The sequence below is a fragment of the Emys orbicularis genome, chromosome 13 (genome assembly GCF_028017835.1).
Source record: "Emys orbicularis isolate rEmyOrb1 chromosome 13, rEmyOrb1.hap1, whole genome shotgun sequence".
NCBI classification, from domain to species: Eukaryota; Metazoa; Chordata; order Testudines; family Emydidae; genus Emys; species Emys orbicularis.
Genome location: NC_088695.1, coordinates 38,005,098 through 38,031,233, shown reverse-complemented (window position 1 = coordinate 38,031,233; position 26,136 = coordinate 38,005,098). Strand labels below are relative to the sequence as shown.

The following is a 26,136-nucleotide window of genomic DNA, read 5'->3' as shown; positions in this document are numbered from 1 at the left end:
AATTCTATTTTATTACTTTTGAGATAAAGTTGACATGTCATGCACAGGTACAACCTACAGCTCATCTCAGACTAACTTGCTCTGATATGAAACTGTGCTTATGAAAAGAAAGCAGTGGTAGAATTCTGAGTCTATTCATGTAGCACTCTGTTCCTTACACAACAGTAATCCTGACTTCAAACACTGTAGAGTTAGAAGCTCTCAAGGAAAAGCTTAAATTGTTCTAATAATTGTTAGCTATAAAATAGCAGAAGCACTTATGCTAAAGGACAGAACATGAAACCCATTTAGTGTTTGTACCAAATTACTTAATGTGCACAGACATCCCACTGTCATTAATAGGAGATACATGCGTGATGTGACAAGCAAACATACCCCTTGTTTAGGAGGAAAATGGAAGGAATTAAGTCTGTGGAAGAAGCACAAAACTCCATTTGTCTCATTTAAGTATTAAGTTACTAATTAGATGTGGTTTCTTAAACCTCATTTATAAATATTTCTCAGGTTGAAGATAAAAAATTACAGTTGTTACCCAAATTGTAAATATACCATTGACCAAAATAGCTAGGGTTTTTTAAATCTCATGGCTGCTTCTCAACACAGGGTATTGAAATGTTTGATAACAAAAGGTCCTCTCCCTCTCTCTTTTGTTGCTTTATGATCAAGAAGTTTCTCTAAGGCTCCTTTAAAATGGCAGTTATTTTTCACTCCATAGACAAGTCAATGTGATTTCCACATGAGAAAGGAGCACAAATATTGCAGTTCCATTTTCCTCCAACTCATCCTTTCATGAACAAGATCAATCCTTGAAACCGTACATTTATTATGTAAAAAGGAAGCTAGTCAAATGCTTAGCATTTTAAAAACTGGGATGACATTTGAATCTTGGGATTGCTAGGCATTTTTTTTCTTTTTCAAAGACAACTATTTATGTTTCTTATTGCATGATCACCTTTTCACATTCCTGCTAACTTAAATTCAGTGTTATGCTCCTCTGCTATGAAATCCTGGAATAAATACATTGGAAAACATTAAAGTTGAGTAATCTGTTAAGGATTTTTTTATCCAGTTTATTCACTTTTTTTTTTTAAATTTACAAAACCATCCTCTTTAGAAGAAAGGATCTAATCTGTTAACCTAGCTATAGAAGTATGTACTGTACTGAGAATTAGATGGATGAAAGCTCTAGATAACAGGGAGAACATAGTTGACTGCTGATTTGAACTCTCCACTATTAAGATTTTTTCTTAGTGCCTTTCTTTTCCAAAGAACCTAACTTCCTAACTCTTAGTTAATTGGATTTAAGCACTACACATTAAATAAATTGGATAATATCAGTAGAACAGACTGTAACAAGATAAGTCTCTTCTCATGGCATAAATGTTAAAGGAGAGATGAGGTGCAGTCTGATCCAGTGACAATCTGTTTCTTTTATACCAGCTTACTGATGTTGATCTAACCACTGTGATGGAAGTTTATATAGTAGAACAATTGCTCACCATATAATTACTGACCTGCATTCTTACTGACTGACAGAAGAGACCTATTTTAGGCTTTTGCCATTCAGAAGCCATTTTATCTGTAAAAGTACTGTCGTTTTTATGAATAAACTGGTATGCTTTACCAGTGAAAAGATCAGCAATTGGATTGACTGAATTCATTTGGTATAGTGATTATATTACGCAGTTGCTGGTAGCTATCTATGCATTCAAAGGAATATTTTTATACTTATACCTTATGCAATTTATAACTGAGCATATTAGCTTTGCTAACTGAATTAATTGGATAACTGTATCATGTGAACATTATTGTGTCTGACCATCAAGGATTCATTATCTTTGTGCATTGCTACGTGAAAATGTTTAAGTATTATTTAAGTATTAAATGAATTGCTTGGCTCTAGATTCTTGTTTCTATTTAACTTGTATTCTTTTTATAATTAATAAATTATTATTATTATTATTATGTTCTCAAAGATGGACATAGAATTTTTCTTTAGCTCATAGAAAAAAAATTGCAACTTTTCTACTACATCAACTGCTTTCTGTGGTGGTTGGTGTAGGAAATGGAAATCACTTCAGATCCTGAGGACAATCACTGCAGCTAAAACTTTTCCTTTATCATTATTCAGCCCAATCATCATCCAATGGCAGGTGTTACATCTATGTATTCTTTGGAAAAACCAAGTGATATGTATCAATCCATGATTACAATTGACTTAAGAAAAATATTGAATGAGATACTAAAAGTAGTATTTATATGCTTAGCTGGCTGTGCAATCTGAACTAGAGACTTACTCATTTTCATTTTGTACCAAAAAAGTAACATCTCCTTCTCAATCATGCCTCTACCGGCCTTATCCAGAGCCAATTAAAAAAAATAATCGTGATTAATCGCGCTGCTAAACAATAATAGAATACCATTTATTTAAATATTTGTGGACGGTTTCTACATTTTCAAATATATTGATTTCAATTACAAAACAGAATACGAAGTGTACAGTGTTCACTTTATATTTATTTGCACTGTAAAAAAATAGTATTAGGTGTTTTTCAATTCACCTAATACAAGTACTGTAGTGCAATCTCTTTTTCATGAAAGTTGAACTTACAAATGTAGAATTATGTACAAAAAAAACCTGCATTCAAAAATAAAACAATGTAAAACTTTAGCGCCTACAAGTCCAGTCAGTCCAACTTCTTGTTCAGCCAATCACTCAGACAAACAAGTTTGTTTACATGTGCAGAAGATAATGCTGCCTGCTTCTTGTTTACAATGTCACCTGAAAGTGAGAAGAGGTATTCCCATGGCACTGTTGTAGCTAGTGTTGCAAGATATTTACACGCCAGATGCACTAAAGATTCATATGTCCCTTCATGCTTCAACCACCATTCCAGGGGACATGCGTCCATACTGATTACGGGTTCTGCTTGATAACCATCCAAAGCCGTGTAGACCAGAGCATATTCATTTTCATCATCATGAGTCAGATGCCATCAACAGAAGGTTGATTTTCTTTTTTGGTGGTTTGGGTTCTGTAATTTCCGCATCAGAGTGTTGCTCTTTTAGACTTCTGAAAGCATGCTCCACACCTCATCCCTCTCAGATTTTGGAAGGCACTTCAGATTCTTAAATCTTGGGTCGAGTGCTGTAGCTATCTTTAGAAATTTCACATTGGTAACTTTGCATTTTGTCAAATTTGCAGTGAAAGTGTTCTTAAAATGAACATGTGCTGGGTCATCATCTGAGACTGCTATAACATGAAATATATGGCAGAATGCAGGTAAAATAGAGCAGGAGACATACAATTCTCCCCCAAGGAGTTCAGTCACAAACTTAATTAATGCATTATTTTTTAACATGCGTCATCAGCATGGAAGCATGTCCTCTGGAACAATGGCCGAAGCATAAAGAGGCATATGAATCTTTAGCACATCTGGCACATAAATATCTTGCAACACCAGCTACAACAGTGCCATGCGAATGCCTGTTGTCACTTTCAGGTGACATTGTAATTAAGAAGTGGGCAGCATTATCTCCCATAAATGTAAACAAACTTATTTCTCTTAGCGATTGGCTGAACAAGAAGTAGGACCAAGTGGACTTGAAGGCTCAAAATTTTTACATTGTTTTGTTTTTGAGTGCAGTTATGTAACAAAAAACCCTACAGTTGTAAGTTTCATTTTCATGATAAAGAGATTGCACTACAGTACTTGTATGCGGTGAATTGAAAAATACTATTTCATTGTTTATCATTTTTACAGTGCAACTATTTGTAATAAAAAAATATAAAAGTGAACACTCTACACTTTGTATTCTGTGTTGTAATTGAAATAGTTATATTTGAAAATGTAGAAAAACATCCAAAATATTTATAAATTTCAGTTGGTATTCTATTGTTTAACAGCGCAATTAATCACAATTAATTTTTTTAATCGCGGTTAATTTTTTTGAGTTAATCGTGAGAGTTAACTGCGATTAATCGACAGCCCGGTGCAGATTCCTACTAACTTCACCAGGCTTTCAATTGGTTAGTTCTATTTGCAGGCCTTAGATTGATGGGAGGAGGAAGGAATGTTATAGATCATGATTCTGCAAGTTGTTCTGGCCTTCTGGCCCAATGAAGCTCCATGAAGGCACTAGAACAGGTTGCAGTATTGGGACTGCAGCGTACAACGCTCTTGCCCCAGGGATATTTACTTACACAAGTGAAACATTCCTGGATTACTTTCTTTTTAATGGAGTCATCACAGAACATTGTCAGTCTTTCCATTTTAGAATTAATGTGTTTTATACAGAAGACAGACACAGATGTATTTTATATCACTAGTTTTAATTTACTAATGATAAACCAGAATACAATACATGTTGGCTTGCGATACATACATTTCCTTGGCAGGATATTTGGCATTCTTTTAAGAAAAAATAAAAGCAGTTAATAAAATACTTTATGTATATATAAAATATTTTTAAAAATATAAATTTCATTTTCTCATCATCATGAGTTGTAACAATTCATGTATCACAAGTTTAGTCTATTACAAAGACTGTTCTGTAAAATACAGTACATTCATGAGTCACTTTTGGGATGAGTCAGTCGTTCAATGGTATAAAAGTCTTGCTATGCTAGTCCAGCATCTTTAGCCATACCATAGAAGACACCCCTTGATGCTATAAGGCTTGAAGGTGTATCAAATTCAGCTATTGTTCCTTTGTCTAGAACGAGAACCCTGTAAAAAACAAAAGCGGAAAACTGATATTGCAGAAGCTTTCCTTATAGGGAACTCAATTGCTTCAACCATGAAATCAGGCATTTTTCCAAATCTTCTCTCTTTATGCTGAATCATTTTCACATGCTGCAACGCAACAGGCTACACATAACACCTCAGCGTGAGTTTATGCCTAATTTACAGAAGTGCCAAACACCCACAGCCTCCAAAAAAGTCAGTCAGTATCTCAGAAATTAAGGCCATTAATTCCATGGCTTTACCAGTCTCCCAGTAGTAATAATCCATTTAAAAAACCTTTAACATGCAATAATCCTATCAAAGAACATTATACCCATTGCTGGTCAAAACAGATCCATACAGGAACTGGAGATGCCTCAAGGGGGTTGTGAGACTTGTACAGTGGTAAGTTAACTAACACACAACCTGCTCCTAATTAAGCCAATGGAAGCAGAATCAGGCCCACCTATTCAGTTATACTGCTTCAGCTTTACTGTTCATAACCTGATTTGTAGGTCTAGAAGCATAACAGTGTGACAGTGAGAATTTCTGGTAATACTTTGATGATTCCTATGCATGCCTCAGTTTTCCTCTGTACTTAGCATTGTTATCCAGTGTCGGGTCACATAGCTGACTGGGGTGAAATGAATGGATCATTAAAGGACTGGCTGAAACTGACCCATATAAATGGAGAAGCTGGCAGACAATGGGGAATCCCAGTGGCTAAGATGTTCACACCTAGCAACCAAACATCAAGAGGAAAGAGGTTTCTCTCCACCTCTTAGGAAAGCAGAGCAAAGGCCCCAGATCAAGAACAAAGGGGAAAGAAATCAGCTGGCTGGGATAAGAGTCACATCTGCTCTTTTTTTTGACTGACAAAGAGCCAGAAGGGATTCCATGGCAACTTGGCTGGGTAGAACGCTGGTGGCCAGAACAGACTGTGTCTTAACCATTATTGCTCTATACTAACCTAAAGCACAAGGTAAGCTGTGTGTCAGTTGATTAATAAATCCTACTCTGTTTTGAAAAGGCTGTCTGGTGTCACTGCAAATACTTGCTGAGGCGCACTCTTGAGGCTGCGTGGCCTACCCTTAAGGAGGAATGGGATCCCTTGGGCATCTGGCATGCTGAAGGGGTTTCTCGGAGGGACTGTTTAAAAGCTGGGGCATAGCACAGATCCTGTAGATTTGATAACAGGATCATACAAATTCACTGAGAGGCAAAGTGGGGCCCTTTCGACTGTTTCTTTTTCCTCCAATTATATGTAGGGTGACCATATTTCTTAAAGTAAAAACGGGACGGCCTAGGGCTGGCCCACCCTGCCCACGCAAGAGCTGCCCTCCCCGTGGCTGGGGCTAACCCGCTGAGCGCTGTGCCTGGCAGCAGCCACCGCTCTCGGTTCTCCTGTTGGCTGACTAGTGCTGCCTTCAGCTGACCCCTTGGCAGTAGCTCCCACTCTTCGCTCTGCCTTACAGCTGGGACAATGCACAGTTTTGGTGAAAAAGCAGGAACAGCTGGGACAGAGCTGAAAAAGGGGACTGGCCAAAATGGGACATAGGGTAACCCTAATTATATGTTAATGTTGGAACATCATGTTCCACTCTGTATCATCCAACAGACAGGAACACAGAGTGCACCCTTCAACTTCATGCAAGCCTGCTTTTATTTTTAAGAGGAGGAAGAGAAGAAAAGTTGGAGATGGACTTACAGAGAAGGGAAATAGTATTGGAATTTCAGAGGTTTCCCCAACACTCAATACTCTTAACATTCCTATCTGCATGCAGGGTTACATTGTCAAGATAACTCTTCGGGAAAGATGGGCTGCACTGAATTTGAATTTTGGCATGTTGCAGAGCAGGAAACAAACTATACCACATAGTAAATTCATGCTAAGGCTAACGCCTCTGCTGTGTGAAACAGTTCTGAGACAAGCCATCTGTTGATTCAGTTTGATATTGACTACTGAGTTTTTGATGAAATTACAAGTTCAGTTGATAGAATGAATAGCAACTTTGATGATAATTTGCTTGATAAAGATAATAATGTTGATGTAATATAGTTACAGTTCTGTAAGGTACTTGGTACCAAAAAACATTTTGATTAAACTTGAATGATACAAAAACCAACATGGCTAAAACCTGACTGATAGGTCTCAAAACATAACTGCAAATGGGAAATCATCATTGAGCAGGTGTATTTCACTTGGGGTCCCACGGAAATCGGTTCTTGGCCCTACATTATTTAATATTTTTATTAATGATCTATGTGACGGGGTGCTAGCTAGGAAACCCTGAGCCAGCCCTCTGTCACACCAGATCCAATCAGGAAAGGGGAATTGGAGCTGGCTGAGTAAGCCCAGGCCTAAGTGGCAAATAAGGAACAGCTGCCGGCCTTGTTAGCCAGGGGCTACATAAAAGCTGGCAGGAAGGAAGCCAAAGGAGAGGAAAGGGAGGAGCCAGAGAGTTAGAGGCCACTCTCCCCTGCTGGCTGCAGAAACGAGCAGTCCCTGAGGCTGTGAGCTTGATGCTGTCTGTAGCTACAAGGTGGTGGGAACTGGTACTGTAAATAAAGAGCACAGGTGATTGCATCAAAGCAGAGGTCTCTGGATGGTTTGTGGGTGCAGAAGTGGCAGAAGATAGAGGGGCCCACATGTGCCCTGTTACAATCTGGAAGAAGACATAAAATAATTACTGATCAAGTTTGCCAATGATACAAAGATTCAGGGAGTGGTAAATAATGAAGAGGACAGGTCACTGGTACAGAGCGATCTGGATCACTTGGTAAGAGTTGCAAGCAAACAATATATGGCCAAATGTAAGGTCAACAAAGAATGTAGGATGGAGGACTTTATCATGGGAAGCAGAGTCTCGAAAAGGACTTAGAGATGATGGTGGATAATCAACTAGACATGCGCTCTCAGTGTGACGTGGCTAAAAGAGCTAATTCAATCTTTGGCTGTATAAACGGGAATGTTCAGTAGGAGTAAGGAGGTTATATTCTCTCTGTATTTGTCACTGGTGCATGCGTTAATGGAATACTGTGTCCAGTTATGGTATCCCATTTCAAGAAGGATGTTGAAAAACTGGAGAGGGTTCAGAGAAGAACCATGAGAATGATTAAAGGATCAGAAAACATATCTTATAGTTAGACACTCAAGGAGCTCAATCTATCTAGCTTACCAAAGAGAAGTGATTTGATCACAGTCTACAAGTACCTACATGGGGAATAGTAATTTGATAATAGAGGGCTCTTCACTTTAGCAGAGAAAGGTATAACATAATCCAATAGCTGGAAGCTGAAGCTAGACAAGTTCAGAATAGAAATAAGACACAATTTTTTAACAGTAAGAGTAATTAACCCCGCACTGGAACAACTTACCAAGGGTTGTGGATTCTCCATCATTTGAATTTTTTAAATCAAAATTGAATGTTTTTCTAAAAGATCTGCTCTAGGTCAACCACAGCTATTGGATTTGAAGCAGGAATTAATTCAGGGAAGTCCTATGGCCTGTGTTATACAAGGTCAGACTAGATGATCACAATGATCCCTTCTGGCCTTCAAATCACTAATTTCTCTACAAATTCCAAGGGAAAGCCGGTATTGGTGTTCAGAAATATGTATTCTTGATACAGGTCAGAAGACTTCATGACTTTCTTACGGATTTCAAAGAGGCATTGATTAAAAGCTCTCTCTTAGATTTGTCAAAAATTTCTGAAGGGTGATCAGAAAAGTAACAAAAAATATATTTTTTTCAGAATTATGATGTTCATTCTATATATTTACCATTAATCGCTCTGCTTTTAAGTTTACCTTGTATAATCCATTATTGTGTTCAGCCGATGTGCTATTGTTAGTACAGTGCAATCTTCAAACTGAGTTCTTATTGTCATCTGAATGAGATCATCTGTCTCGAGGTCGATAGCTGCAGTGGCTTCATCCAGGACTAGGATTCTTGTTTTGCGAAGGAGGGCTCTTGCCAAACAGACAAGCTGCCTTTGACCGACACTGAAAGCAAAGACACAAGGTTTTTCACAGACTGGCTCTTTAATATGCATGTTAGAGCTGGTTGCTGACAGGATAAAGTTATTAGACAAATAATGTATTTGTCCAATATTATTCAACTACCTGTAGAGCTAATATAAAAAGTGAAAAATAAAAGAGAAAATTCATCAGATAAATTATTTGATGAATAAACAGCATTATTCAACCAGCTCTAAAACACGTTTACTTACCAAATACCATACTACAAATAGTAATGAGCATCATTTCCGTCATGGCTCTGAATGACTATAGCTAGCAAAGGCTTGTTATGCAAAGGGCCTAGAGTGGATTTGAAGAAGCGGACGTTTCATCATACTGTAGTTGCTATTCTACTGTACATTTCCAGAGGCACTTTCATCAAGTCCAGCATTAGCAAAATAGCAGACTGGCAAAATTAGAAGAAAATTTTAGAGTTGTGAGGGCTTTTTTACAGTGAATTGAGTCCTTATAAAAGGAGCTAGGTTGGCATCTCTTACTTATCCAGGAAACAGGTATAGTAAGGGCAGCACAAACTTCCCCCACATGCCTCACCAGTGGGTCTCAACCTTATCCCGGAGACAATATCTTTGGGGTATATAAGGGAGTGGAGTCTTCACCATCCATTTAGTCATTGGCTGCAACAGTTCATCATCATGAGCCAATGTTTTATCTTCGCAGGTCGTATTTGTACATTACTGAGTTCTCTTTTGTACATTTTAATTGAACAGAGCCCTTGAAGATAAGGCCCGGACTTAGAAAAGCATCCCTGTTCAGCACATCCTGAGTCAGGGGCTCAGTAGAGCCTGGAGCAGAGAATTGATATTCCTTATGACACCAAAACCCCAATGGCGTCTCAGGACATTCATTACCTGAGATTTTCTCCCCCTTCTGAGCATTCGTACTCCAGCGTATTGGGCTTACTGCTGACAAACCTCTTCAAGTGCGACAACTCAAGAGCTTTCCATATTTCATCCTCGGAATATTTATTAAATGGATCCAAATTCATTTTCAGCGTTCCAGAAAAAAGAACAGGGTCCTGTATAAATAACCCACTTTCTTTAGACAAGAACTTTAAATGTTTTACATACACAAGTGATAACATTTCAATGATCTGCTTTAGGATATCCCAGTTCATTAGCAGCGACATTGTGGTAGCACCTACAGGCCTCAATCTAGGATCAGGGCCCCTTTATGCTAGGCATGGAACAAACAACAAATTCCTACCCCAAAGGTCTTACAATCTATCATATGATGAGAGACAATAGGTGGATAAAACTAATGGAGAGATGACAAGGTAGCAGTGAAGAAGTTATGATTAGTATAAGCAGCCATGGTCTTAGGACACTAAAACCTGATCCAAAGCCCATTGAAATCAATGGCTGTATTTTCACTGATTTCAGTAGGCATTGGACCACATCCCAAAGGCCTAGCAAGCTTCAGTTTGAGCTCTAAGAACATTTTAAATATAATATGTTATGGATTTGGCCACAATAAGCCAAACATCAAAATAAGCATCAACATTTGTGCTCTCATAGCAAAGGGTATGTTAGTTTATTATTATCCTATCTGTGTGCCACAGAAACACTAAATTACATTGAAATACAAGGTCCCAGCTTAGCAACAACATATTATAAATAGAGCAGGGTGAATTTTTTTCAGCTAACAGTTTATTTGCCAAAAAATGCCGTTTTGGGATGTTCAGAACTGTTCATGAATTTGGGTGAAAGCTGGCAAATAGTTTCAGCTGGAAAAAAGAAATTCTTTAAAAAAAAAAAAAAGTCTAAATGTTTCATTTTGACATTTTAGAAATAAAATGTTCTGACATTTTGTTTTGAAATGTTTTGTTATGAAATTTAGCTACATTTAACTAAAAACAACGCCCCCCACCTCCCAAAAAATTAAAAGGGTAAAAAACACCCAAAGATGAAGCAAAATGTTTAGGTTTTGGTCAACCTGTTTTGTGCAACCTGAATTTTTTTTATTTGGTTTTGTTTTTCCTTTCAGTGAGAAAAGCCTCTCCCCCTCCCCCCCAAAAAACAGTCACTTTGGGTGGATCCGAAACAGGAGGTTTTGGGGGATGTATGTAGATTTTTCAGGTTGGCAACTGAACTGAAAATATCAATTATTTGCCCACCTCTAAATTGTAAGCTCTTTGGGGCAGGAACTGACATTTATTGTATATTTGTACAGTGTCTTGTGCAACGGGGCCCTGACCTGGTTGTGGCCTTTAGAGGTTACCACAATATAAATGTTAAATAATGATGATAATATTTTCATGCTCACAAACACTCACCTTAGAAAGGGATATTGACTTTCAAAGGCTATAGCAGGGGTTGGCAACCTTTCAGAAGTGGTGTGCCGAGTCTTCATTTATTCACTCTAATTTAAGGTTTCGCGTGCCAGTAATACATTTTAACGTTTTTAGAAGGTCTCTTTCTATAAGTCTATAATATATAACTAAACTATTGTTGTAGGTAAAGTAAATAAGGTTTTTAAAATGTTTAAGAAGCTTCATTTAAAATTAAATTAAAATGCAGAGTCCCCAGGACCCGTGGCCAGGACCCGGGCAGTGTGAGTGCCACTGAAAATCAGCTCGTGTGCTGCCTTCGGCACGCGTGCCATAGGTTGCCTACCCCTGGGCTATAGCATGGCTCCATAGGCCTGATGAGGATTCCTTGAATTCCAGAACAATATTCATTTCCTAACAACAAAGCATAGCACCCATTCCACATGGGTAACTTTATTCATGGGAGCTGTGCCATTAAGTGAGTCCAATAGGACTTCTCTCCTGAGTCAAGCAACTCATGCAAGAAAGTGTCTGGAGGGTGAGGCCCACACATGGAACTGATATTTCTGACACTTAAAGACTTTAGGACATGCCTTTGCAAGTATGACATTTTCCCCTGCTATATTATAGTCTGTAAAAATCCAATAAAACATTTAAACTATACAAAAAATAAGTCACCCCCAATAATTACATAGTGTTAATATAATGTGTAAACTTTAAAACAATGTAACTATTAGAAGGGTCAAATTAAATGAGACATAATTAGGGCTACTAACTTACCCTTCGTCTGTTCTTTCTGCTGAGCTTATGAACCCCAATCATGGGGTGAGGTTAGAACTAACTGCCTTGTTTACTTTTGCGAAGTCCAATAGCGAACAGTTATCTACACTATGGTCCTCTTTCACACCTGGAGTAAATCCTTTACCTTGACTTTCAATTTACATCTGAAGCATCCTCAACTGGGAGTGTTATAAAACAGAGTCATGTAAAAACAACTTGGTTCTACCGTAGATGTGTACACACATGTAAATATCAATTACTGATTTTGTGGATACATTACGTGGTAATTTGCTGTTTGCTAAGTTACTAGAATTCAGACCCTTTACGATGAGACGCACAGAGAAGCACTGACTTACCTGAGGAATAATTGTTATCTTGGATCGTAGGTCGTGAAGACCAATCTCTGAAATTCTCACACCATCTATTTTAATTTCTCCCTTTACAGCTTCCAAAATCCTAAAGAGGCAGAGAGTCATGGAGGACTTCCCAGCTCCAGTTCTTCCAACAATTCCAATCTAAAACACACATTGGAGAATTAGGAACAAAGCACATTTATAAATGGGGTATTAGCTTTACTGAAGGAGCAATTATACAAGATCTGATGTTAAGAAGGGAGACTAGAACCTTACTGTGATCTTCCTCACTCTCTAATGGTCCTGTCAATTGTGTCTCAAATTATTCCCAGAATTTGAGCAATATCAACTATAAATAGGTACATAATGTATGAATTTGATGATGTCATTATGCAAAATACTTATTCTCACATCTAGAAGGTGGCTCCCATTCTGGATGCGTAGCTCTAGGGCTATTCTCCCTCTTTTTAACCATAGCTTCCTAACTGGGGGAATCTCCCAGGAGAAACAAAATAGGCTCGTTGGGGAACGTCATGCAAGGCCCAGCACTTTCAAATATACTGAGAAGGAGCAAAGCCCACAAGATAAAGGCTTTGCTGGATGCTTGGGTAAGAAGAAGGGAGGCATTTGGGCCAACAGGATCACCTCCACCCTTGCCAAGAGTTGTCAGACACAGGAACTGACTGGAATCTCTCTTTATTCAGGAATGGACTATCCCTCATTCACTCACTCACACACACACTATCTCAGCAGAGACAGTGGTTGTAGCAACTTCTCAGGATGTTTCTAAGGCATTGTGAACGAATCAGGCCAGATTATCAGTTGGTGTAAATGGACATAGACCTCAATGGAGCTGTACCCATTTAGCCTAGCTGAGGATCCAGCCCATCCACTTTTGTTATTGCAAATCCCATGTGTAACATCAGCGACAGAATCACATATGATAAATGGCTGTACTATACCTTTTCTCCACCTTTCACTCTGAGGCTGAGGCCTTTCAGCACCAGATCCATGCCTTTCCTATATCTTACTGAGTAATCAACAAACTCCACCTCCCCCTGTGTTGGCCAGTCTTCCGGTGGCCTCGTGTCTTCAATTATCCAGGGAGCCTAAAGGAGAACAGTAGCTAGAAATTATTCCCTTAAGGTTTTAAAAGCTGCAGGCTGCGATTTAAAACATTAAACTTTTAGGGTTACTAAAAATCTCACCAGGAGACTAATTCACTTCTGTCTGCTTATTATTTGATATGGTGGAATAATAAGCCAGAAAAACAGATTCCTTCACTTGCATCCAGACTGGTTCTTATAGTTTATGACTACAGAAATATCTCAACATATAGGACCAGATCCTCAGCTGGTGTAAGTCAGTGTAAATCCGCTGACTTCAGAGCTGTGCCATTTTACCCAAGATGAGGATCTGGTCCATAATGCACTCTTGTGTATCTTGTCTGGCTTCCTCCTCTCTGCTACCATATCAAGTTCAAGCACCTCACCTTCAAGCCCTTCTCTCATCCTGTATACCCTAATCCTTACATTCCTCTGAATTATAACTAATCAAGTCCAAAACGTTCACAGAGCAGCCTATTTCCAGGCATAACTGTCTATCTACCAAGCTGCACAACTGTGTTTATGTCAGTGTGTGTTGAGAAAAGCTGGGAAGCAATCTCATACTGCCTCAGCTGCAAGCATCGGGGGCAGAGGACTGAGGTGTGCTTCTGAAGAAAAACATGGGAGACAGGAGAACCGGCTAAGGTGATTAAGCAGTCCTTTCCAACCCTGATATTCTATGATTCTATATGTAGACACGGACTGTGGGCCAAGTTTTCTGTTGATGAAAAATGTTCCACTGACTTCCGTGGAATTTCTCCCACTTACAACTGCAGAGAATTTGGGCTCATGTTTAGCATCAACTATGTTACAACCTGTTAACAAAGACAGTAAAACTGAGTAGTACAGACAAACCCAAACTAGTGTCTAGAACATCATATTTGTCTAGGTTACGCTGTCAGGTCCTCAGAGCAGGGTCCTCCTCTGTCTAAGTGTTGAAAGAAACAAATGGAAATGATGGATTTCTGAGAATAAACATGTTGATTGCGAACAGTTCAGGAGCTGACCTCAGTCTCAGTTTCTGAATACTCTTTCACCCTCTCGACAGCCACAATGTTGGATTCTAGGTCCGAAGTCATCCGCACCATCCAATTCAGAGACATTGTCACCTGGACAATATAAAGAGTAAAATATTACCCCTTGGAGAATAGCAAAAGTATGCTTTATAAAATGCTGTTTCTAATATTTCTCTTTGTTATATATTGTTTCTACAGCTACATCTTGAACTACAATATACATAATTAGCTTTGTGTTAAGAATAATAAAGACCACAGGGCAAGAAGTTTACAGAGAGGAATTATGGGACTTGGAATTTCCACCTCTGCCATAGCCTTGCTCTGTGACCTTGGTTAAATCATTTCTTATGGTGGAATCCACAAAGTTACTTTGGTTCCCAACTTCTATTTAGGCTCCTAATTTCAACTGAAATCAATAGAATTTAGGAGGCTAAACAGAAGTTAGAAGCCTCAGTTGCTTCGTAGATTCCACCCTTAGTCTCTCTGTCCCTCAGATCCCTATCCCTAACATGGGAATACTACTTCATTTCTCCCTCCTATTGTCTGTCTAAGTATTTAGACTGAAAGCTTTTGGGGGTAGGTACTGGCCTTTACTGTGCATATGTATAATGCCTAGCACAACGGGGCCCTGACCTTAACTGGGAGCTCTAAGTGGTATCATAATGCAAGTAGTAATTACAGAACAGTATACTGATCTTGGACAGTCTTCCACTGGAAGTGACCAGGATGGACTATGTTATCAAGCAGTAGGATCAAACCTACAGATCACCATTTTGCTTTGACTTTGCTAGTTAAATCTGCAGCATTTTGAGGAGCCTTGTATGCGAATGTCTAACCTACTGCAATTGTTATGAGGCAATCAGAATGGAGACGTCTTGTAAACTACAATTATCGGCAGGTTCTTGAAGGCCTTTCCCTGACAGTCTTAGCATCTGGATTGTCCCTTTTTAAAGAAAAAAAGATTTGGTCTAATTTTTTTAGAAATCTTTGACTGATCCCCAGAGGATGGAAACCAAGATGGCTGTCTCCGTGCCCCCCACCGTCCTTTCTTTCCCTTCACTTTTTTGTTCAATTGTCTTTTTTTCTGCTCTCCTCTTATTTTCAAGGAAAACATTCAATGAAATATAAATTAAGAGACGAAAGATTACATGGGATAAGTATTTATTGGAGAGTAAGGCTGGTGCAGTGGTCAGAGTGTTAGCCTGGGACTTGGGAGGCCTGGGGTCAGTTCTCTGCTCTCCCACTGACTCCTTGTGTGACCTTAGGTGAGTCACTTTGCTTCTCTGTGCCTCAGTTTCCCATCTGTAAAACAGGGACAATAGCACTGCCCTGCTTTATGGGGTACTGTGAGGATAAATACATTAAAGACTGTGCGGCACTCAGATACTACAGTAATAGGACCTACATAAGTACCTAAAATAGATAGAGACAAGCAGTAATTATTGGTATATATATATTCAGGGTGTTTAAGATCCAACTTGTACCTAGAGCTGTAATTCCATCATATCTGTGCTGGTGATTCAGTAAGTGGCCCCCTTTCTTCTGAATCAGTATTGAACCAGTGCTCCAGCAGTATTAGTTTGCAGATGAGGCCTAAAAATCCTGACCACTCCTGGTGACTATAGATCCTATAGCAAGAGCAGGGGCATTAAGCCTGGTATCCTGCCCAAATTGGGAAGTACAGTGTGGGGGGTGGTGATGGGGGATTAAAGAGGGAACAATTAAATCGTCTTGAGTCAATAAGTGGCCTCTGAGTCAGCAGTGTTCAGCCTGGAAAGACCTCCAGGGAGCCCTATACAAAAAAAAGCAACCATTCAGCATGTGTGCTACACCCTCCACAGCACCAAAGATGCACAGTGGGCTGTCCTGGATGCCTCAAGCGAAGTCGGGCTGGGCACAAGGAACCACACTTGAAACTGGCTCCAGAGGTGGGTTCATCTGGCCTGGTGAGAATGTGGGAATTCCTGGTAGGGGCAGAGGCTCTCTCTGTCTGCCTCAGTGAGCTGAAGATATTATCAGCTGGATGGAGAACATGCAGCACTGCCCAGAGAGGATTTCTGCTACGTAGTCAGTGGTGGGGCACATCCCATATATCCCTGAACAGTGGCAAGTTTGGAATTTGCTGTATCTTGGTGATCAGATTGTTGGCTGCATTCTGACATCATATATTAGTTGGAGGAATATTGACTAGAACTGGTAACGAGTTTTGGTCACAGGTGAATACATTAAATACAGTTGGTGCCAGTACTAAGCTTGGCAGGAGTCCGTTTTTCTGGAATCTCCAGATGCTGGTTTTGTGGCCCAGAGCCAGCTAAAAATGTCTGCCTCAGAGCCATCTGCTCAGTTGCCATGACAACTCATCTAGGAAGAACTCCTGACGTCTTATACAGCAGACCAATGTGCCAGATGGTGTCATAAGCTGCTGTAAGATCAAAAAAGACAGTTCCAGTTTTCTTCTTCTCTTGAAAAGTGTGACGCGGATGAAGATGGACAACCAGTGCTGACTTATTTTCCCAAGATGTTGTAGTAGTTCTGGTGATATCACTGTCAAAGCTGCAGGCTTTTCCTATTTTAATTGATTTCAGTGCTTTTCTATTTCTTCCCTTGAAAATGGCTGGAAGTTTTCATCTTGGGTTTGCGCTGTGGAGGTTGCCTGTATTGATGCCACTCTTCTTTGATTTACACTTTGAATATTTTGTCTTTGGCCTGTTTTAGTGATGTTGGTCAGGTGTATGGCAACACTGTTTGGAGAAACCTTCTACTGCCATGTATCTGGTGAGTTTTATGCCTGCTCCTCCTCTACCATCACTCCAGCATCCTTCCATCTATGACGGAAACTTTAATAACCACCATACCAGATGGACCTACAGAGAATCTCATCAAAATGAAATGGACCTTGCAAATTGGGCCTCCCACAACAAATTACACCTTCTTCATGGCCTTAAGCAACCAGCAACTTTTCACTCTGCCTGCTGGAACCAGGGCTACTCCCCGGATCTCAGTTGGTTCACTTCTGCTGGGACCGCCCTCTACCAGCCACCTGCAGGGTCCTTGAAATTTCATCCACAGCCAGCATTCTCATCCAAATAAGGATTACCGTACCTATAGTGATCGCTTGCCCAAGGCTACAGTGGAACTACAGAAAGGCAGACAGGGACAATTACACTAAGCTCATTGATTAATATATAGTCTGTATCCTGCATAATAATTCAGTAGATCAAGCATACTCAAGAATTAGCAAAGTAAATCTTTAAGGCCGCCACCAAATCCATCACAATTGGCTGCTAAAAACCCTATACACCATGTCTGGACAAGGAATGTGCAGGTCTCCTTAAACAGTACCAAAAAGAAAATCTAGTGATCCAGAAATAGCCCACCCCCTGAAGAGCCTGAATGTAGCCTGAAGAGCATGCTGGGAAAATGCAGTCTCAGAAACAGGCATGTAAAGTTCTAGCAGGAGAGCCTGGATACTCATTAGGAAGTTCGGGAAGTACAGTATATCCTGCCTACCTAAACTCCCTATGGACCTTCATCTGAATAAGATAATTTTCTTCCCTTCCTGTCTTAAACCATTGTGCAATGTTCCTGTGGGCTATTAAAGAACAACTGTAGTCCATCTTAAAGGTGACCACATTTCACTGGTGGGGGAAGCAAGTCCTATATACTGTATGCATTTGTGTAGCATTTGGGCACGTTTTAAGTACTGTATATGTGTATGTAAGGTATTACTATTATAACCCTGAACAGCACTACTTACCTATCAATTCTGTCTTTTATGAGTGCTTATTAAACGTCGGTCATATAACAGTGCCCTGTATGAGTTAATATTCAGCAACATCCCGCAACAAAATTATACACACCTGTAATGCGTAGGATACCGACAGTCCTACCAGGCCAGCATTCAAGCTATTTTTACCTAACACAGCAAAGAGGGCAGCAAACAGGACAACAAAGTTTCCTATTAATTCAATTCGAACACCTAGCCACCTGTTAAATAAGCAAACACAGGGGTAAATGATCACTTGAAAGATTACGGAAAGATACGCTTGCTTCAGCAAGAATGACATATAAAATTTTGTGCTGGTTTTACCTGTTGGAAACAATGCTAGGAAAATAACTTTTCTGATTTTCATCCACTTTCAAGTCACTCAGGCATACAAAGGAATTTTCTCTCCCGTAGGCTCGGATGACACTGGCCCCTGTGATTGTTTCCGAAAAATGGGAATATATGGGGGATCTGCTAACAGATTCCAGGCGCTTTAACTGGCGAGAGGTAGCCACATAGAACCGCTGCCATCATTAAACACAAACACACAAAAGAAATATTAGTAATTTATGTGAACAAAGAAAATACCTGAAACAGTCCAGACGTTAACGCTAACAGTAAAGAACAATAGTGATTAACCACGGCTACTTAAATGATAGTGACAAGACCACACTCTGAGAGTTTTCCATTGGCTTCAGTAGTCTTTGGATCGGGCCCTATTTGCCTCCACATGTAATCAAGGAAAATGGCATCTCACTGCCAAAAAGTTGTGAACCTACCAAAAGATTCAGAATTGTACCCACTGATACAGCATACACAATGGCAATGCAGGCCTGCCCCAGAGCCCACTGAGCGTGACTTTTTGCATGACTTAGAGGCCCCGCATGTAGGAGTCAGAAGGGAATTCAGTCTCCATGGCTCATTCATACATCCTAAGGCTAGAAAGGACCATTGTGACCATCTAGCCTGACCTCCTGTATAACACAGGCCAGAGAATTTCACCCCGTTACCCCTGTAAAGAAGCCCAATCATTTGTATGCAGTATTGCTGTAGCCATGTTGGTCCTAGGATATTAGAGACAAGGTGGTGAGGTAATATTTGGTATTGGACCAGCTTCTGTGGGTGAAAGAGAGAAGCTTTCAAGCTTACCCAGAGCTCTTCTTCAATCATTTATGTTAGACTAAATCATATCTTTCAGAAATACATCCAGTTCTGATCTGAAGACATCAAAAGAACAAAACCCAACACCTGCCTCGACAGTTCATTGCAGTGGTTAATCACTCACACCGTTAAAAATTTGTGCCTTATTTCTAACTTGAATTTGTCTTGTTTCAAATTCCAGCCTTTGGTTCTTCTTATGCCTTTTCCCACTAGATTAGCCCTTTAATGCCTGGTATTTTCTCCCCATGAAGGTACTTATAACACCATAATCAAGTCATCTCCTGATCTTTTTTATAAGCTAAACAAAAGATTTAAAAAGACGAGTCTCCTACCACTGCCCTGGGGAGGCTATTACCAGTAATATCAGTGCAGAGATAATATGTTCCAAGCTCCTAAATTAAGTGCTCTAAACTAAAGAGTAGGAACAGTACCATAATGATCATCAGGTTGGCAGTCAGACATAGTTACCTGTACAAAGAAATATATAATTGCTAGAGGTATTATAACCACAGCGAAGAGCGGAGTGCTCGATATGATTACAAGCATAGTTGACACAGAGGTGAAGAAGGTTCCTAGGAACATCAGGATAGTGGGTGGTATCACTTCATCAATCACATATATGTCCTTAGAGAAGCGGTTGATGATTCGGCCTGTGGGAGTTGTGTCGAAGAAAGACTGTGGGGTGTGAAACTTGTTCTCCAGCAGCGCAGCATGGAGTGTTTGGGCTGCGTTGATGCCACCCATCGCCAGGGTGAAGGAAGAGATCAGCACTAGCAGGCCTGTTATACGAAGAAGAAATTTGCAGAGGTTTGTGAATACGCCGTTCACAAGATGCAGCTTTTGACTTTTACTGATCCAGCAGTTTTTATTGTGCCAGCAGACTTTCCTCATTACTACATCAGGGCCCTACAGCCTTCAATCACATTAGTCCCAGTACATTCTGGTCACGGGTGATTTAACCATTGACTTCAGTGAGATTACTTACAGGAGTAAGGTCTGCAGGATCCAGACAGCCAACCCTTATTGTCTATAAATATAGTCTCCCTCACCCTTCTACAAGTCCTCCACACAGTGCGCCTCAATCCTGACCTCTGCATCACCTCTACCATCCAGGAATTCACACCCTCCTCTACTTCTCAGCCCCCTTCCCTTCTCCCCTCCTTCTCAGTTTCCATCATTCTCCGGCCTTCTCAATCCTTCCTTCACTTCCACCATGCAGTCTTTGAAGTGTTGATTCGGACAAATTTTACCAGTTTTGTGGTGTTCTACTGCCCTTGCTCAGGTTTTAGAAGCTCAGAGCCCACCGTGGCTATTGTTATGCCTTTCCCAGTATGCCCCTCTTTGCTCAGCAAGGGTGCATCTAAATATTTTAACTGTATTAATTGGAGAAATGGTCTTACCTTGCAAGAGTCCCAGAGCAGCATATACTCCGACTCGCATGCTTGTGTTACGCTGAGTGCCGTTTATGACAGGTTCATTGGTCCAGTCACTAAGCCATACATTGGCCCCAATCGCAGCAGCATTTTGACAGGCATACAGGAAGCATATAACTAAAGAAGTCACGAGGCCAACAGCCTTCATGTACTGCCAGAACACTGTCAGCTTTACCTGTAAATGTGTAAAGCACAATATATTTACAAAGTACATTCAATTGCTGTCTGGAGTTCACAGAAATAACAAGAGTGACCAGAGGGAAATCTCTCCAGTAGATGGCCCAGTAAACTGGAAATTGCCAAAAATACTAACATATTGTAGTGCAGGGAGTGAAATTTATCTGACTGAGCTCAACATCCGGGTCGCAGCTTTAAAACAGGTAGTTCTGTTGCATCTCTACTGAGAGTCAATGGTGATTGCTGTGAAATATTCAGGTTTCTTTTCTCTTTTCCAACTAACTGTATTTTATTTCAATGTTTAAAGATATAGGGTGAAAGGTAGCAGAGCAGAGCTGAGGGCTATAGAAGGCAAAGGTCCAGATTTTCAGGAGTGAGTAGTGATTTGGGGTGATTTACAGAAAGGGCTGAGCAGCCCACCCTTCGAAAAAATCAGGTCTCTTTACCACATCTCAGCTTGGGCACCCAACATTCATGAGTCACTTTTGAAAGTCTTGGCCAAAAGTTCGAGGGAAAAAAATCACACAGAGGCACTTGAACAAAAGAAACGTGTGAAGCAAAGTAACAGGGTAAAACTTCTATCTCCAAGTTAACAACTCTGGCTCAAAAAGTCATTATTGTGGGAAGGGACAGAGGGGCCCCAATGAAATCTCTAAAAGAATATAAAGGGGAGATTATTAGATGCACAAATCCCATTGATTTAGGTGCTTTTCAAAAGCTCATAAAGAAAGTCGACACCACCAACAAATAATGCTTAACCAACAGCTCCCCTGATGTCTGTGACACTGAGCATCTAGAACATTTAATGTGTAGAAAATACTCTCACTGTTGCTCAGTTGTGTGACAATCTAAGACCCCTCTTTGGTGACACAAACTCCCTGGTTATTTTCATTATATTTTCTTTCTTTCCTGTGCTCAGTCTTCTCAATCCCCTCCACCCCCAATTTAATCCGTCATCCTTCAATATATCACAGTTACTCTTACAAGGCAGATCCCAATCCAATGTAGCACACAGGCTGCAATACATACTTGTCTCAACATTTGTGTGTAACAAAAATCTCTCTCAAATGGTAACCAAAGCTAAAATTTAAATTAAAATAAACACGTATTCACATGGCATGCAGTTGGCCCATAGAATTTGCTGCTGCAGGTGGTGAGAATCAAATCCTACAGCTGGATTTAAAAAGGGAATTAATTACTTTGAAACAAACAACGTTTAGACCTGTGCCGTGTGACGATGGAGTGATCAAACATCATGCTTCAGGACAGAAGATGCTCACAGCAGGACCAGGAAGAAATTCTCTCTCCTAAATATATAGCACAGGCCAGGTGCAGAAGTTGCTGGAAGGACCCTAGATTTAAAGCAGGAGCACCTACTCCAGTAGGACAAATGCTATATAGTCTGTTTGGCTTTTGCAATGCCAATGTCTCTATATGTTAAATGAAACATTTAATAGAATAGCTTTTTATATATGTAATAAAAAGTGACTTTTTATAATTGGAGAAAAATAAGGGGAAAAAAACCAACAACCCCCTACCGTTCCTGTTTCGCTGGTTTCTGCCTGAATGAGCTTATCAGTGAGAATTTTTTGTGGTTGAGGCGACTCTGCAGACTTCTTTTCACACACTCGTCTTCTCGTGGACATCTTCTTGGGACATTCTCCCTCTGAAGATATCACACTAATTTGCCTAATCGAAACGATGGATTTATTAGCGGAGAGGAGGCATAGCATAGCGGTTCAAACACAGGACTGGGGCGCAGCTCCCAGCTCTGCCCCTGACTCCCTCTGAGACTTGTGGGCAAGTCACAGGTGTATACATGGGTGGCCCAAGGTCAGACACATAAATCCATAGTTAGACACCTACTTACATGGTCTGATTTTCAGAGGCGTTGAGAAGACAATTCCTATCGAAGTCAATGGAAGTTGCAAGTACTCAGCACGTCTGAAAATCAGGTGGCATATTTAGGTGCCTAATTTTAAGGCCAACATTTTGAAACTCAGGTGCCTAATCTCTCTCTTCTTCTGTTCCCACACATGTAAAATGGAGCTAACAAGGCTCCATTCATTAATGCTTTTAAAGAGTTCCAAGATACTCAGATGAAAGGTGCTATTGCAAAGGCATATTATTAATCTAATCAGCAGCAGGTTGAAGCTGTGTGTGTAAATATTCATGGCAGCACCGTCTGAAAACTACATCATTGCTCATATTAATACACTTCTCATTAACGGGTTCATAGGAGTACAGGTTTTGTCCCCTGTGCTATATGTTATAATTTTAAATTAAAAGGACACAGGAGGCTTTAATACAAAGACGAAACTAAAGTCTATGCTGAAAGATGCAGAGTACAGTGGGTCAGACTGGAGAGCAACATTAATTAGCTGCTCGTGTTAAAGACGGGCTCCTTAAATCGTGCTTCAGCCCAGCTGAGGGCTTCATTCACAAGAGGACATCAGGCCTACCTAAGGAACTGCTTGCGGACCTCGTTTGTCACAGGCTCGTTATCTGCCAGATCAGTGTGGTTGCTGAGTGTATCTTCAGCGAGCAAGACCTCTTCATCCTCCAGCACTGTAATAAAAATTGCATTTTAGCTTTCTGCTGAGGGCAGCTTATAGGAAACTGGTGTCAAAAGCCAGGGGCAAATACGCTAGATGAAGGATAAGCGTTATGAAGCTCACAGTGGCTTCGGAAGTCTGTTTGAGACTGCAGTGCCGCGTAATTGCAGGGAGCTAGTGCGTTTGGCAACTTTTGCTATTCCGGAGAAAAGTGTGATCCGAACACAGAACTGGCAGCAAGAAGCTCCTGATTTCTAAAGCTAACTCTGACACCAACTCCTTCTGCAACTTGGCTGATTCACATCCTCTCTATGCCTCTGTCTCCCCACAACGCTCCCATCTCACAGAGCTGTTGTGAAGATTAATGTCGGCAAAGCACTTTGGAAGCTATGTGCCATAAGGGCTAAGTAGCAGTAGTATTGTAATTGTATCTAACCAAACTCATGAGCAGAACCTGCCCTGCTGTCCCATTATCTTGGGATGAAGGATTGAGAGTCTAGGAAGCTGCTGTAAATGTCTATTATTGCTAGAAGAGGTTGTCTACAACCTCTGGCATCTTGTTTGTCAGGACACACACTTCTGCAGCCAAACTTTATGGGAATACAGCCATACACAGGAAACATTTGCCAAAATACTTTCATCTTCCACCATCTAATCAGGGTCAAATTAGGCCTAGAAGAAATCCAGATTAAAATGACATTTGTGTCATGCTATGTAACAGAAATCCTGTGCTCTGGGTACCCCTTTGGAAAAATAGAGTCCAAAGGGCACTACGTTTTCCCACTGATCCTGTCTTTGCCAACCATAAAAAGGATTTCTCTGTATTAAAAACACTGAGGGAAAGTAATTTCTTACATTATCTTAGAAAACAAGTACTTAGCCTCAGGCAGATTGGGTAAGTTCTTTTGCAAGAGGAAAGAAATATGTTTGCTTACTTAAACTTCAGTATTACCAACTTGCATTCAGTACACTGGATGGGTTAACTTACACCATGCCAGCTTAGTAAGTGTAAAAAAAAAACCCTCACAGTACCTAACATTTTCATTACTAGCCAGAAAAAAAAAAGGAATCTAAGGCTGGACTATTACATTTCCCTACAGGCATGTATCGCAGGAGCAGGTAACATTTATATATAGGGAAATTCATGACCTGATTGATACAAAAGCTATGATTTAAGACGAATAAGAACTGCTGTACTTGTTAGCTCATCCTCTTCTATGTCTTCATCAGGTGCATAATTTCGAAGAAATTCTGCAAAAGCCCCATTTTGCTTCAAAAGCTCTTGGTAGGATCCCATTTCAGAGATTTTGCCATCCACAAGGACCACAATATGGTCCACCTGAGGCAGAAAGGTGATGCCATGGGTCACTAGCATTCGGGTCTGTATGGGAGAATGAAACAAGTCAGTGCTACCAAGCCGCCTCTGGGGTGGAACGCTGCAGCTGTTTAACAACACGCAGCAATCACTATGTAACATTTTTAGGATAAAAAGTGAGTATCGGATACGGGTGAAATATCAGGAGGCATTTAGTCAGAATGTAGTGGAATTCGGCTAAGACACTAGGTGTAAAACCCCTGACTCTTGTGAAGAGAATTAAAGGAATATTTAATGGCGACAGGGCCTTCGCTTTAAAAATGGCAGCAGCCCACTAACACCACAGTGGGGAACTAGCAAAGTGCGGACTCAGCGACGAATGCCAATTGCTGAATCATCAAGACCGCTTCCTGTAAGATTGTTTTTCTTGCGGTCTCCCCTCTGAGCTCTGACATAGCTTGATGCTGCACATGAGATCTGACAAGACCCTGAATCAGCAACCTTTAGACAACAGAATACCACAGAGTTCTGTAGAAATGCTAAGTGGTTCACAACATTCCCCCCCTCGCCCCCACCCCACCCTGAGCTGCCCCAGGACAGTGACAAGCAACAGTAAGGACGGGGCTGCTCTAAATTCCTCCATATATTTTGTTTTCAGCAGTGTCAGGTGTTAGTTTCCATGGGAGAACAAGTTTCCACAAGACTTGAAGAAACACTATCCAGGCTTAAGAGCTTTTCACGTCCCCACCCTTGGGCATGTCAGAACAATAGCTCTCGACTGAGCATCTGGCAATGGGCACCTTTTCCAAAAGTACAATGAAATGAAGAAATCAGGGAGCTATTCAGAACTCAACTCCCAGTGTTAAAATAGCAGGCCAGTTAACCCCTGATAGTTCTGGATCGCGTGTGTGTATAGAAAAGAGAATCCAAACACAGGCTTACTTTTCCTTTAAGTGCCCCTTCTGGTCCAATAACGTTGTCAAAGATGTGCTTAGCAACGTGGGAATCCACAGCTGAAAGAGGGTCATCTAACAGGTACACATCAGAGTCACTGAACACAGCGCGGGCAATGCTCACTCTCTGCCTTTGGCCACCCGAGAGATTGATGCCCTGCAAGGTGGAAGGAGAGGACAAAATACATCACCTACAACACAATTTAATCCAAGCAATAGCAGGGGCATCCTTACGGCTCACAGGCACTCAGTTGCTATGGTGATGGGCACAGTAGAAGGGCCTGAATAGAATAGCACAGGTAGCGTTGAAGGGGGAAACGGAACTCTAATAAAGCTGCTTGTGCATGCACTGCTATCTGAAAGGAAAGAATTTGGCAACTTACAAATGGAAAATTCTTTGTAGCAACTTACAAGAGCCCTGGAACCAAATGAATTCTTAAATGGGGCTGCTAAAAATCAAAACCAAAATCTGCCAAACGAGAGACAA

At 40.5% G+C, this 26,136-nt stretch overlaps 1 protein-coding gene across 1 annotated transcript in view; it reads right to left on the bottom strand.

The window, feature by feature from the left end:
* Window positions 1-4,621: 4,621 nt before the first annotated feature.
* The window catches only part of ABCC3 (ATP binding cassette subfamily C member 3), a 56,949-nt gene continuing 35,434 nt past the window's right edge, over window positions 4,622-26,136 (bottom strand). Inside the window, exons 18-31 of the mRNA XM_065415328.1 lie at window positions 25,639-25,806; window positions 24,579-24,762; window positions 23,289-23,394; window positions 22,365-22,515; window positions 20,617-20,824; window positions 19,685-19,995; window positions 18,380-18,579; window positions 18,150-18,276; window positions 14,281-14,382; window positions 13,130-13,276; window positions 12,171-12,329; window positions 9,617-9,783; window positions 8,538-8,732; window positions 4,622-4,730 (exon numbers count right to left, since the gene is read on the bottom strand). Coding sequence (XP_065271400.1) covers window positions 4,622-4,730; window positions 8,538-8,732; window positions 9,617-9,783; window positions 12,171-12,329; window positions 13,130-13,276; window positions 14,281-14,382; window positions 18,150-18,276; window positions 18,380-18,579; window positions 19,685-19,995; window positions 20,617-20,824; window positions 22,365-22,515; window positions 23,289-23,394; window positions 24,579-24,762; window positions 25,639-25,806 — 2,334 coding nt within the window. The remainder of the gene's footprint in view (window positions 4,731-8,537; window positions 8,733-9,616; window positions 9,784-12,170; window positions 12,330-13,129; window positions 13,277-14,280; window positions 14,383-18,149; window positions 18,277-18,379; window positions 18,580-19,684; window positions 19,996-20,616; window positions 20,825-22,364; window positions 22,516-23,288; window positions 23,395-24,578; window positions 24,763-25,638; window positions 25,807-26,136) is intronic.